Consider the following 14960-nt stretch of genomic DNA (forward strand, 5'->3'; position numbering starts at 1 on the left):
TATTCATAACATACATCTCATTCATAATGAAAGTATGGCCCTTGTGTTATTCATAACATCGAACATAAAAAGTTCTCTTATGAACAACCTTCTTGCAAGAGGCTAGAGTTTGTAAAACTCTAAATGAATTATGAAAATAAATACAGAAGGCAATACACCGATGGAAGGTATAGTAACATTACTATGTTCCCTGTGTATACCTAAACCTCATTTCTAGCTAGTCTTTTAGGCCATAGTAGTTCTTACATCGAGTTGCAACATAATGCAATCGAGCGGGTATCTTTGTGATTTAACTCACAATACCCAAGAATCAGTGATCAACAATTTAATCATAATTCCCAAGGACTATATCTTTGACCAGCCTTCTATACATCAAAAACTTGTATGACATTCATACATGAGCTGGATATTTCAGTCTTCTTTCTATTTGCCTTTATACTTATAACAGTTTAACTTTTAGTATTTCTCCTACTTCCAGAAAAACATCCAACTTCATCATATGAAAGGCTTTCTTCTGGATCCCTCTCTAATCAGTCTAATGCATAGTAAACTCCTTTATTAATGGTTTGCAAACAAACCTTGCTTTGGATATCTCATATCTTTTAGCCTTTGTCTGTCTCTGAAAATGATTTTCAGATTCCATGAATATCACATAACTATCCAAACTTTTGAAGTTCGGGTCTCATGGAAGCAAACATATTGCACTTGACTGAAAATGGAATTCTAGCTTTTGGATCGAAGGACGAGAGTCACATGATCCAAACATCGTTGTATGGGTAATGTCATGAAATTTCTCTCCCCTTTCCTAAAGGGTTTTCTTCGTTATATCCTGTCATGGATATCATGCTCTGTTTGTCCTTGGGAAGAATATACCCCTATAATATGTGTTTAAACACATTTTCCTTTCCATTGTTCTATTTAATCTGATAACCATATTCACCTTTCCGTCGTTTGGTTTAACCTTTCTTGTGATCTATATGATCTAAGCAGTAATAATTCACTGCTTATGTAAACCCCTCGGTGTACAACTCTGTCAGTGAGACCCTGTTTCTATTGTCGATGATTTTCCGGTAACCGCCGATGGACGAGAACTTTGCCTATTGGTCCGCCTCGTTCAACGAGCAGGAAAACGGTTCTATTCGTTCCTCGCCCTTGGTACCAATGTTGTTGTTGACATAATCGACAGGCTATCTTGTGACATGTCTTGCGTACATGTTTGTGCAAGATGTCATCGCTCTTCCTACTTTTAACCCACATGGTGGGCCCATAACCCACAGGTCCCATGATCGAAACCCGACCTCTTGTACATCCATGTTTCTAAAGTTATTCCTCACACTTGGCTTCGTATGAAAATCACGAGCCACCTTCTAGAGATGATCTATTCTAGTATCCAACGCATTTTTTCCCTTTTGCTCTGAACCCCCCTTTTCACCTTCTGATTAGGCATCGAATGATTGCCTGCCCGTTCGAAACTTTTCTACCATCGCATATTGCTCTCAATGAGTTCCCTGAGTTATAACTCGAGAAATAATCCATGCCTTCTTCCCCAAGTTCACCGTCAGATGCCCACCTTTATGGAGATGCGTTCTTCCAGAGTTTTTTTCCCTCTTGTCGCATTCGTAAGACGAATTCCCGAAGAAAGGATGGCAAATTCATCATGAAGACCTGAAGCAGAGAAATGAAGACATCAATATAATGGATCAACTTCTTCAGAGCAACCAAGACCGAGAAGATTCGTTAGAATTTCGTAACCAGATTTCCCCCCCTTACTCCACCTCTTAAATCTCGGGACGAGATTTCTTGTAGTGGAGGAGAATTGTGACGCCCGGACAATTGAGCTACAGTAAGCTCACCCTAATGTGCCATGTCATCATGTTTTGTTAAAGCCATTCTGCCACTTGATGAAAACCGAGTCAAATTCAAGTTTCAAATAACAAGTCAAATTCTTATTTCTTCAAACTGTCAAATAAAAATGTTGGTCGTGTTGCAAATATTCATTAACTAATTATCATGATTAAGCCAACATTATTTGATTTATTAAAATTCCCCTAACCTAGTTAAAACTGAGCTGGCAACGGTTAATTGATACATTTTAATTTAAATAAATGTTTGGGCTTTCCGAATATTTCCAGAGCTTGTGTGTGGTCTTGATACATTGTCTAGTCACTACAACAAGAACCCCCTTAAGCAACGCATTGATGTGTTGTCGTATGTCCATATAAGCGTTGCTAAGGTCTACACCAACGGATTTATATGCGTTGTTGTTGGTGGCGTTGCAAAGGTCTACAACAACATATATAAATACGTTGGTAAGCAGCATGAATATGTGTTGTAAGGCTGCAACGTATAGAGCTTAACAACACTATGTATGCGTTGGTGGCTGCCCAGAAAAATATCCTTATAATTCCTAGAAGCATAGCTTGGACAATTAATTTATTTTGCATATAAAAATTCTAAATTATTATGTTAATGTTGATAGTGCATAGGAGACACAAATATAATAATTAGAAAGGTCACATATATTAAATCAACTCGGTTGCTTTACAAAGAGCATGATACAAAGATTACAGTATGTGAAACTATCTAGTAGTAGTCTGATTCTCAACCTTGCAATCAACATGTCAGCCATCTAAAACATAATGTTTGAAACATTGACCTGAATGACATTCTAATAACCTAATCTAAAACTAGTAGCCACCTTCGTGATTTTGCAACCAACTTCCGAGCCATGCATCATCGATTTATATTGGCAATCTACAACAACAAAGAAATGGGGAAAATAAGGTGCCAAAAAATAAAATCAAGGTAATAGGGCAGTAAAATTCAAACAAAGAGCAACATATGAAGCTTGAAGGCTATGTGATAGTTCATCTTGCTATATGTACAATAGGTTTGTTTTAGTGGTTGTATCGACCAAGAATCAATTACCAAGTTCAACACCCTCAATTTTTGTTTTATATTCTAGGTCGGTGTACTTTGGAGTGTAGCAAGAGAAACATTCTTGTTTAGATTTCCCAAGCTAAGCAGGAACTACAATGAGCATTCATATTGCAAAATGAATGATCAATAATAAATTGTTGCTCAACCATGCATGTTGATTTCCAAACAGTAGAGAAATGAGCATACCTTATCTTTAGATGGATGTTAGTTTGATGCTCGCATCTCCGTATCAAAGAGAAAGTTTCACTTCAGATACAATATGTTGCTTCACTAAAGACGTTAGTTCAAAGTTTTACTTCTCTGAACACCCAAGTCAAAGCAAGCACCAGAACAGAATAATCATTCCATCATCCAACATACGTCATCACCTGTGAAGGGCTTTGATCTATCATAATTTGAACACTTCTTTACAGTCCCAGCCATAGCACTCAACTCTATAGACAGAGAAAAGAGAGCCTTATGAATAGACCATTCATATGTTAATTAGTTAATAAACACCTTACAAAGAATATAATGAAGGAGGTAAATGCCCAAAAAATATGTCCGCCGACAAATAGAGCATGCTTCATTGCAAACACAGATCTGAAGTTACCAAAACAGTGCATATATAAATGCAGAGATTTAAAAATGTCCAGAAATACTTGAAAAAAAGGGCAGCCCGGTGCATTTAGCTCCCGCTTGCGCAGGGTCCGGGGAAGGGTCCGACCACTTTGGGTCTATAGTACGCAGCCTTTCCCTACATTTCTGTAAGAGGCTGTTTCCAGGACTTGAACCCGTGACCTCATGGTCACAAGGCAGCTAAAATACTTGAAGTTGATAGAAAATAATTCGCACAAAGCTAAATCAGGTGGCTGTATTAAATGTTAACAAGTGTGTTTTCTAGTGATTTTCATTTAAATATATATATATGATTGACAACAATAGTAATCTGAGTGAATACAAAATCTTTTTCAACATGATTTTTTGAATTACACTGCAGATGATGTCACTTAAATCACCTACAGCTTTACAATCCAACATTATTCATGTTGTACCTCCTTCTACAGAAGTAGCCCGCTATATATGCCCTGAACTTTCTCCCAAATAGGGATGCAGGGCGGTGCCCGATCCGCCCCACTTCTAGTTCAAAATGGGAAAATTCTGTTTTAGCTTGATCAGAGTGCGTTAGAGTATTTTGCACTAGCTGGGCACTTTTCTGGGACTTCACGGCACGCCGCTCTGCACCCCTACTCCCAAAGATGAATATGTAAGAAATTTTTGTCCTGTAAAGAATGATGGATTCATTTCACAAGCACTTGCTAGCACATTTAAGTAGATTGAACAAAAACACTGACTGACAATCTTTAAAAGTCCTAACAACAATATAAATTTGTAATGATATACCTTAAGTTTAAGGTTGACTCACATGAGTTGTGACGCCCGGTTCAAAGACTCTGAAGATCAACGCGTCGTGGAAGACGGTGCGCAGCAAACACACTGTTGTGAAGACCAATGCTGCGGAGCTACACCAAGTGCTCCAGCGTTAGGCTGCTAGCAGCTGCTGCTACTACACTCTAGGATGACAGCCACAATCAAATCTGAACTGAAGTTACTATATCCAGCCGGTGAAAGTGTTGAACATGCATATACACAGGTCATGATCTGATCGATTCATCGATCAAAATAAGCCAGCCACGATCGTACATGGGCTATTGCCTGCTGGCTTTGGGATTATCTAATTTCGTCCTAGTTCATTAACATATTGGATAATGAGTAATTAGCTGCGGCCAGCCGGTCATTAGCGTGTACATACACAACGGCGCAAGCCAACAACCACAACGGTGGATCAGGAATACTATAATACTTAAAGGAAATTGCTAGATGATTGGTATTTTTTTCTACAAGGTAGACACCTTAATCTTCACACAAAGTCGGTCATCAGCAGAACATATTAAAATGAAAATGCCCAAACAGCATACTTATTTTCCAGTCGCAGACCTTATCTTCTGTTGTCACCTTCCAAGGAAGGTATAAGATGAAATCCAGCATCTAACCAACGCAAGTAGAATCTCTGTTCCAAAGGATTGGGAATATACAGGGTTCATCAACCAGCCACATATCACAAAGTAGTACCACATACCTACGAAAACACCCAAAATTGAAAGTCTCCATTTTAATAGCCAGCATGAGTGTTTGCCTGTCTCGCAAATACCAACAACCTAGGCTGATCGAGTGAACTGGCAGCAAGCAAAGAGAGAGGCGAGAGAATACAAAATTACCATGGCGTTGAGGTTGGAGAAGTCCTTGGCGAGGATGTGGTACTGGCAGAATCGATGGACAAGCACGAACAAGCTGACGGCGGCTACGAGGATGGAGATGAAGAAGCTGCAGGTGGTCTTGCCTCCGATGAAGACTCTCCTGCTCCAGAAGGTTCCGCACCATCTGGTCCGGCAAGTCGCCGCCTCGCCGGGCGGTCGACATTGTCACGCTCCGTCGATGCCGCAGGGTTGGCGTTTGGGGGCGTATCCTAGATTGGTCTGGGTGGGAGTGGAGGGAGGTGCTGGAGAGATGGGGAAGTCCTCGACATCGAGATCACGGGGCGTAGTTGAGGCGGCGAGGACGGAGACGAACAGGAGGAATCTGGATCAGGGATCACACGATAGAACGAAGGTAGGTGGGGGCGACTTGTGCGGTGTGCCTACCTATCGGGAGGAAGTGGGTTGTTTCCTTTATTTTTATTTTGGAAAATGATATTTCCTTAATTGTTGTAGGGAGTGGTTAATAGTCATGGGAAGTGGTAGCGGCAATCCCAGCAACACATGGTTATTTCGTTTTTTTTAGCATCAGTACAAATACAAGCGCTCATATACACGCGCATACACTCATCCCTATGAACGCACACACGTACACCCTACCCCTATGAGCACCTTCGAGAGACTGAGCCGGCATATCATCTTGAGATTTACGAAGTCATCGTACGCGCCTCGTCGTCGACGGGAACGTCTCCTACCACTGAAAGCGCATCGCCGGAAATCCTGAAATAAATCCAAGAATAATGCGAGCATCAGGATTTGAACCCTGATGGGTTGGGGATACCACTATCCACCTAACCAACTCAACCACAGGTTGATTCGCCACATGGCTATTTCGTTGGAAGGTATGCGTGGTTATAGAGGGGTTCGTGGTGTAGTGAGTATTTACATATGGAATGTCTAATGCAACAAAAATCAGTTGTTATTAACTTAAATTGCAAAACGGTGTGGAAAATGAAAACACAAAGAAAATATGAAAATGAAACTAGAAATAAACCTAACCTACTGGGCACTTGGCCCATCTAGCAAAACGGCCCAGGCCAACCCCCCACTTGCCTCCCACCTCTCGCTACAGGAGGCGGGGAGACCGTGGCACACATCCACGGCCATGGTCGCAGCCATGGCGTGCGTGGCGGCCATCGAGCCCCTCCCCGACGCCTTATGACCTGTGTCGCGCCCCCCATAACCCTAGCCCCTCTCTATTCTCCTCCCCACCTCTCGCGCCGCCTCCTCTTCCCGCGCCATCACCGAGCTCCGCTCGTCGCCGCGCCTCGCCGTGGCCTTGACCAACAGCCTTCCTGAGCCACGTGAATACGTCGAGGAGCTCCGCCCGCCTCATCCTCATCGACGCCAAGCAACAGCTCAAGCGGCGGAGCACCGCATCGCCGCCATCGTGGCATCCTCTCCGCGCACGGCCGTGGCACCTCGCCACCGATTGCATCACCGTCGAGTCGTCCCTGGCCTCCCCGAACGCGTCATAGAACTCCGCGGTGAGCCGCGCTACCTCCCGCGTATTTTCTCCCGTCGATTCTCCACTGTAACTCCACCCGTGCTCGCATGGCCACTATGGCCGGAGCTAGCCGCGGCCACACCAGCGTTCCGCCCGCGCTCTGGCCGTCCATGACCGCGCGTCCTGGCCTACCGCCGCTCCCCGACCGTGGCAAGGCGCCCGCCCACGCAACCACGGCCCTGCTTGTTGCCCGCACGCAGCTATGGCCGCTGGCTTCTGCTGCTGCTCCTCCTCTGGCCGCGGCTGATCATTTTACCTGCTAACCCTCTTGTCGTCGCTGTCGTTTGCTGCTGTTGCACCTTGTACTGCTAGTGCTGCTGCTTTCCTACGCTGATGCTCTTGCTGTTGAGTCGTTGTTCCCTTCTACTGCTATCTCCGTTGCTGCTCATAGCGGCAGCCGCCGCTGCCTTTTGCTGCCACTGAACGCTCCTTGGCCTCGGTTGTGGCCGTAGCCATGGCCGAGTGTCCTGTGCGGTGCATGTGTGCACATGCGTGAGGCTTGCTATGCCTCTGGCCGGACTGTTCAAATTAGATTAGGCCTAATCATACTAGTTAGGATAATTGCTACACTATGATATATGGCCCCATTTAAGTTAGTTTTTATTTATTAGATTAGATTTAACTTTGTGACATGTGGGCCACCACCTCCCCTTTGACCAGTCAAATTGACTTGATCAACTCGAATTAAAATAAAACCAGAAATTTTAGAATATTGTTAAAACCTTAGAAGATCATATAAAATAAACCATATATCAGATGAAAATGTTTTGTACATAAAAGTGTCTCAGAATTTCGAAACGAATCCGGTTACATAGCCCGTTCGTCCGCCACACATCCCTAGCATACCGAACACGCAACTTTTCCCCTTCGGTTCATCTGTCCGAAAACGTGAAACACCGCCCGGATGTTTTCCCCCTTCACCGGTACCACCTCGTACCGCGTTAGGGCACGCCTAGCATCACGCTTTGTCATGTCATGCATCGTCATGCATCGTCATGCTTTTGTTTGCATTATATTTATTGTTTCTTCCCCCTCTTCTCTCGCTAGACATCGAGACCGACGCCGCTGCTACCCAGTACGACTACGGTGTTGACGACCCCTCTCTCTTGCCAGAGCAACCAGGCAAGCCCCCCTCCCCTTGATCACCAGATATCGCCTACTCTCCTCTATACTGCTTGCATTAGAGTAGTGTAGCCTGTTACTGCTTTCCGTTAATCCTATTCTGATGCATAGCCTGTCATTGTTGTTACAACTGTTGATATCTTACCTGCAATCCTAAATGCTTAGTATAGGATGCTAGTTTACCATCAGTGGCCCTACATTCTTGTCCGTCTGCCATGCAATACTATCGGGCCATGATCACTCGGGAGTTGATCACGAGTATATACTTATATACATAATATATGATACTTGTGGTGACTAAAGACGGGTCGGCTCGTAGGAGTACCCGCGAGTGATTCACGGATTGGGTCCGAAAGGACATTTGTCCTGACGGCCCTCTGAGTGGATCTTTGTGGCGAAGCGACAGGGCAGGTTGAGACCACCTAGGAGAGAGGTGGGCCTGGCCCTGGTCGGCGTTCGCGGTTATTTCAAGACAATGTTCGGGATATCGCTTATCGGGAACTTATCGGTCGACCCATGATAAGGGGTAAACTGGCCATTTTATCGGCATATCGGCCGATTTATCGCCATATCGGCTGATTTATCGGCCGATTTATCTTATCGGTCAGACAACGGTAAGCGATAAATCGACCGATTTATCAGAATATCGGAAGATATCTTGAACAATGTTTCAAGATAACACATTTAACGAGATCTTGGTATTTGATCTGAGTCTGGCTACTGGCCTATACGCACTAATCATCTACGCGGGGACAGTTATGGGCACTCGACGTCATGGTATCAGCCGAAGCCTTCGTGACGTCAGTGACTGTGCGGCACGCGCCGGGTTGGACTGGAACGCCTACTCTTGTATAAGGGAGGCTAGGTCTGCTCACCATAGGATTGGACTGGAAGGTCTACTCTTGTATAAACGACTGTGCGTACGCAACACGCAGGTGTGCAATGGGCGATGGGTCCAGACCCCTGCGCCATAGGATTTAGACCGACGTGCTGACCTCTCTGTTGTGCCTAGGTAGGGCTGCGACGTGTTGATCTTCCGAGGCTGGGCATGACCCAGGAAAGTGTGTCCGGCCAAATGGGATCGAGCGTGTTGGGTTATGTGGTGCACCCCTGCAGGGAGGTTAATCTATTCGAATAGTCGTGATCTTCGGTAACAGGACGACTTGGAGTTGTACCTTGACCTTATGACAACTAGAACCTGATACTTAATAAAACACACCCTTCCAAGTGCCAGATACAACCGGTGATCGCTCTCTCACAGGGCGACGGGGGGAGGATCATTGGTTAGGATTATGCTACGCGATGTTACTTGGTGAACTTACCATCTACTCTCTTTTTCTGCTGCAAGATGGATGTTACCAGAAGCGTATTCTTCGATAGGACTAGCTATCCCCCTCTTATTCCGGCATTCTGCAGTTCAGTCCACATATGTTACCCCCCCTTTTTCATTTGATATCAATGCATACATATGTAGTGTAGCTCCTTGCTTGCGAGTACTTTGGATGAGTACTCACGGTTGCTTTGCTCCCTCTTTTCCCCCTTTCTATACCCGTTTGCTGCGACCAGACGATGGAGCCCAGGAGCCAGACGCCACCGTCGACGACGACTCCTACTACATTGGAGGTGCCTACTACTACATGCAGCCCGCTGACGACGACTAGGAGTAGTTTAGGAGGATCCCAGGCAGGAGGCCTGCGCCTCTTTCGATCTGTATCCCAGTTTATGCTAGCCTTCTTAAGGCAAACTTGTTTAACTTATGTCTGTACTTAGATATTGTTGCTTCCGCTGACTCGTCTATGATCGAGCTCTTGTATTCGAGCCCTCGAGGCCCCTGGCTTGTAATATGATGCTTGTATGACTTATTTTAATTTTAGAGTTGTGTTGTGATATCTCCCCGTGAGTCCCTGATCTTGATCGTACACGTCTCCGTGTATGATTAGTGTATGATTGAATCGGGGGCGTCACAGAGACGATGGGGGCGAGGGCGGCGGAGGGCGACGCTGGCGATTTGGGGCGGTGGCGGCGATGGCGGCGGGGGGATTTGGGTGGTGGTGGCGGTGGATTCCGCCGACTGGTGTTCGGGCGGGCGGACGAGCGTGGCTGTGAAATGAAATGAAGGGCGGTTGGGCGTTGGCGGGCAGTCGCCGAATTTGACCAGATTCATCTCGTGATGTATATTTGCATCGCGAGGTGTTGCATTTTACATTACGAGAAGGCCGCGGTCCAATATTTTTTACATATGAACCGTCTGTTGAAATAGCGTTTTTTGCCCCAAACAGTCTAAAAATTAGGTATTTTTACATTTAAACCGTCTATTGAAGATGCTCTTGATTACTTTCACGACTCGCCCTACGAGTAAGGCCCTGTTCGGCAACTCTCCGCTCCACGGCTCAGCTCCTGGAGCGGCCGGAGCGGAGCGGCGCCGTAGCCTATTTTATCGGAGTCATCAGAGTGACGCTCCGCTGGCTCCCATATTTTGAGGAGTTGGATGACTGCCGAACAGGCACTAAAGCTATCAATTCTTGCGAGAGACGAACACGGCAAACTTTTCCCAAGGTTTTTTTTTAGGGGAACTTTTCCCAAGCGTTGACACGCAGACTTCCGTGTCAAGGTTGCTCACGCCCTTCCACATGCTTCTGGAAGCGGCCAGCCCACAACGGGATTGCTCTCCAAGGCAAAGCCCAAACACGCCACCAGAAATAAGGAGCGGCCCAGTCCCTTTCCCCAATTCAGATTCCCCAAGATCGTCTCGTCTCGTCTCGAATCGCATCCATGGGTTGGCGTTGACACGACGACGGCGAGGGCGACGGTGGCCGCGGCGGGCTCGGCGACATCCCCGACCTCGCCGGCCGAGGCGGCGGCGAGGCGGCGCACGTCGGCACGCGCCGGGTGGTGCAGTCCCGCTGCCACACGGAGGAGGTGGAGCCCGGCCGCTTCGTCCGCAAGTGCGAGAAGACCGAGCAGCTCCTCCGCAACTGCGTCGGCAGGTAAAATTCCCGGCTCCCGCCCCCCGCCCCCCACTACCCCCCGGCCCCGCAATCCGTCCGAGCTCTCCTGCAAGGATCGCATATTTGCATGTTATTATCTTGGTAATAATTGAAGTAGTGCTTTCCTGGAATGCATGGAGTCGATTTCCTGGTGATTGAGGCTCCCGGTTTGAGGTGCCGCCGCGCCTCTTGGAATGGATTTGTTGAGGCAGGCACGGTTGATTTGTATACCGATTTGTTTTGGTCATGCGCAGGCGGATGAGTGAAAATGACGAGTAATAATCTGTATACAACAAATATTTCTTCCCGGTTCACAATTGGGCCATTAATGTCTATGGAATTGCCATCCAGTTTTAGGTTTAGATGTAGGTATCGATGCCTATGCTTTCAGTCATCTCTGTTGTTAGCGTCTTGTGCTGTACCTGTTGATTTACAGCTATGATGGCTTAACAGTTCGAAAGGAAAATTGTGTGGTAACTATGTATGGTTAATACACTTGTCTTGTTAATACACTTGTCTGTAGTCACGAGCATGTTCATTCTTGGTAGACTTGTAGGCGGTTGACCACGGACATCACCTTGCTATATTTTACACATAGTCAATAATGAAATGTTACGCGTTCCAGAGATCTTGTCGCTTGTCAGTTGAGGAACAGCGAAACACAATCTTTCTGTTCTGCACATTGTTATGATGTGGTGTGTAGAGGAAGTAAGCAATTTCTTTGTACCAATAGAAGATGCGACATCTTATCATTAGAAATACAAATGTTAAAAGCATCAGAAATTTGTATCAACTTAGCATATTTTGTCAACTTCCTTGCACATGGCTATCAACATTGATTGGTGATTGAATCACAATTTCAAGAATTCCCCTTCCTCAAAGTGAGTTACTAATTACCTGCTCATTCTGAAGAGGATACTGCATTATGTCCAAATAGGCTTGGTATTTTCTCTGTTTGATGTTATATGGACATATTACACATGTGCTTTATTCCTTTGTGGCTTATCTGAATTAAACCACATTGTTCCTCCATTAGGCCTTCTGAACTGGTGGAGTCGAAAACTGAGAACACCGAAGAAGATGTCACAGATGAAATGACCGGTGGTGCCTCGCATTCTCTTGGCTTCCCAACAAAAGAGCCCTTTGCATTTCCAGGACTTCGCAGTGACATTGAAGCTATTGAGAAAGGCTTCGGTAGCTTTCTGGATGAAGCTGAGCGGATGACCAACGAATTCTTCAAATCTTTTGGATTTCCAACCATTCACGACGGGGACTCGAGACCGTTTCCTAGGCAACCTGCAGAGAGGCATGTTGGAGAAGGTACCGTGAAGAAGCCCAATGAGAATGAGTACTCAGAATTCGGTAGCCAGATAACTGATGTGTAACAAGCTACAGTCGTATAACATGCCTTGTTGGAGCTGAAGCCTGAGAAGTGTGTTTCGCTGGGTATCTAGGGTACTAAAGTGGTTTCTCTTTTGGACTCTTCATTATGGTTGTAATAGTCGATGAAGAATCATATTTTACTAATTTTATCTGCAACTATCATAAGTGTATGACTTTTGGTTGTATGGGCATTATGTATAGTACTGTTTTCAGACGCTTCAGCTGTAACATGGATAAATCTGAAGATCTCAGGGCTGCAAAAGTTGCAACATTGATAAACCTGACTGGTAACATCAGTTTTGCTACATGGTATAAAAACATGAACTAAACAGGGGACGTGGAGCCATCGTACGTACTATATCTTATCAGATGATTAAGGACGGGTATACATGGACAGGGCGAAACATACAATTCTGCATATTCTAATACATCATCGCCATCGTATATACTCATATCTATCTAAACAGCGCCCACACATAAACTCGCAACTTGCCCGGTTGACAAATGCACATGATGTTCTGTAGCTGGGGCTGGGGCTACAAGCGCTTAGAGTAACCAGAACCTGAGCACTTCTTGCAGAGTATCAGCCCTGCGTGACAAACATATAGCGGATTGTCAGAAGAGGTAACCGGGAAGACGAAATGAAGATAATTGAGCATTTTTTCCAGTTCACAATGAATCAGTGCTTGGTGATCTATTAACAGCTTTTGCACTCCAATGCGCAATGTGAAGGAAGGAAATGAAACAAGGTAAGAAGGCAACCTGCTCCCCTGCATACCCGGCATTCGACCACCCCGTTATCCGCCTTCATCTTGCCGTCATTGCAGAAGACGCACTTTGTGCCCCCTGCCCTAGGCACAACGGAAAACAATGCTTAGCAGTCTGCCCGTACGAATGTTTTGAGTGCGACATGCACAAAATGTCATAACCTCGCACAAAATGTCATAACCATAATACATTACGGGAAAACGAACAACTTAGTTGAATTTTATATGCTCCATTCGTTTTGTTTCTTCCGTATGACTAGTTAGTTTGTTCAAATTTACAAACTGAAGTCACAGATTGGCCATAGATGATACAGTACATCACTAGTTGGATAGGGTGTAAATGTGCAAAGCTTCAGCTCTAGTACAAATCGCGAAGCAATGCATCTGCGGAGCAATTTCATTTCCAAAACTGATCAAGAGAAGAGACGAGAGGAAGTACCATTTCCAGCACACCGGTCGCACGGAACAGGGTCACCCTGCGAACGAGAAGGAAACGAAATCACACTTCGCAACAGCCACTCGTCGCTTATCGCTAAGAAACAGAGAGAGGAGGAGGCACGGCGCGGAGACCTTAAGGCCGAGGACGAGAGACAGTGAGACCGCGGCGACGACGGAGGCGGCGATGATGAATGTCTGCGTGTCGACCGGACCCAGCAGCTGGGCGCCTCCGTAGGCTGCTGCGGCGGCGACGCGGGGCCGGGAAGGAGGGGCGTGGGGCGTGGGTGGGAAGGGAGGTGCCTTGTGCCGCCTGGAAAGGAGGCTTGGCGGAGGTGCAGAGGCTGTGGAGGAGGGTAGGCGAAAGGAGGGGCACGACGAGGCGGGCCGGAGAAGGGACGCCATGGAAGAAGCACCGGGCGCAACAACGGCGGAAGGTAAAGGAGGAGAGGACTGTGGGTATTTGGTTTGCCCCCAACCCGTTCGACCAAAGGGGTTAATTGCACATTGGTATCATATAATTGTAGCTAGGATAATCCATTGCGGAAGTACCTTTCTACACCCAGGAGCAAATGCTCCTGGTATGAATAGTAAAATTTAAAAATAGAAAAAATGTTCAAAAAATTCTGAGATTTTTTTTGACATACTTTCACAGATGTTTGTTGTGCACGCAAAATTTCATTGCGAAATCACATTGGTGGAAGGCGTGCCAAAAAAACAAAATCAGAGCTCTAAAATGCTTTTGTAAGTAACATTTTCAGAGCATCGATTTTGTTTTTTTACCATGCCTTCCATCAATGTGATTTTGCGATGAAATTTTGCAGACACAACAAACATTTGTGAAAGTATGGCACAAAAAAAATTCAGAATTTTTTGAATTTTTTGAAAACTCCACGTCCAATGCATTGCCACTACTTTACGTTTTGTTTACTTCAGTATCAAGTCTGGGGAGATCCGCGTTTAAACAAGTTTTGACAGGGAAACTGACCAGTGAGGCGACAGTGGCGGATACTCTAGTTATGCTAGCTCCAGCGATGACGACGAGTTCTTGGAGCAGATGTTGTCCATGGCGCAGCGGGCGAGGCCGGCGCATATTTGGGTGACCACAAGAGGCTCACTGAGATCATACACAACTGGCTCTTCTTCCTTAATTCGAGGATAGGATTCGATTTTGCTTCCTTAATTTCAGCAGCAGGGTTCATCCTAATTTTCTCTCTTTCCGCCCGGACGACTTATTATTCTCTTTCCAATCCTGTAGAGGAATGGAACAGCGGCTTTATTCTCCTTTCCTTCCATATTTATTCGAACATGACAAATTATTTCCTTCCTTATTGACTCATGAGAAGGCTGCTTGATACCTAGAAAATTCAAAGACGTATTTAAATTGAGAGGATTGCGTGCAAGGGAGCGAGGTGGGACTAATATATGAATCAAGCTTTCCTTACAACACATAGTGCAAGGTAGCATAGCTGGTCGTGACAGTAGTTGTTTGCCATCATGTCATGAGTTCAAATCACCAAACCAA

At 45.6% G+C, this 14960-nt stretch overlaps 1 protein-coding gene, 1 long non-coding RNA gene and 1 pseudogene across 4 annotated transcripts; 1 reads left to right on the forward strand and 2 right to left on the reverse strand.

Moving 5' to 3' along the window:
• Window positions 1-2498: 2498 nt before the first annotated feature.
• On the reverse strand, window positions 2499-5611 carry LOC119269151. 3 transcript variants are annotated; one of them, XR_005133481.1, is made up of 4 exons: window positions 5199-5611; window positions 4346-5059; window positions 3127-3374; window positions 2499-2754 (listed from the first exon to the last, which is right to left on the reverse strand). It is a non-coding gene; the product is annotated as an uncharacterized LOC119269151 (long non-coding RNA). The 3 variants fall into 3 exon arrangements; XR_005133479.1 differs by having other exon boundaries at window positions 4346-5611; XR_005133480.1 differs by having other exon boundaries at window positions 4324-5611.
• A 5009-nt stretch (window positions 5612-10620) lies between these two features.
• LOC119269152 lies at window positions 10621-12424 on the forward strand (annotated as a pseudogene).
• A 90-nt stretch (window positions 12425-12514) lies between these two features.
• LOC119269153 (protein BUNDLE SHEATH DEFECTIVE 2, chloroplastic-like) lies at window positions 12515-13927 on the reverse strand. Its single transcript, XM_037550918.1, has 4 exons — window positions 13571-13927; window positions 13440-13476; window positions 12996-13079; window positions 12515-12822 (listed from the first exon to the last, which is right to left on the reverse strand). The coding sequence occupies exons 1-4, from the start codon at window positions 13838-13840 to the stop codon at window positions 12770-12772; spliced, it is 444 nt and encodes a 147-aa protein (XP_037406815.1). The 5' UTR covers window positions 13841-13927; the 3' UTR covers window positions 12515-12769.
• Window positions 13928-14960: the final 1033 nt, after the last annotated feature.

This window comes from Triticum dicoccoides, chromosome 3A (assembly GCF_002162155.2).
Source record: "Triticum dicoccoides isolate Atlit2015 ecotype Zavitan chromosome 3A, WEW_v2.0, whole genome shotgun sequence".
NCBI classification, from domain to species: domain Eukaryota; kingdom Viridiplantae; phylum Streptophyta; class Magnoliopsida; order Poales; family Poaceae; genus Triticum; species Triticum dicoccoides.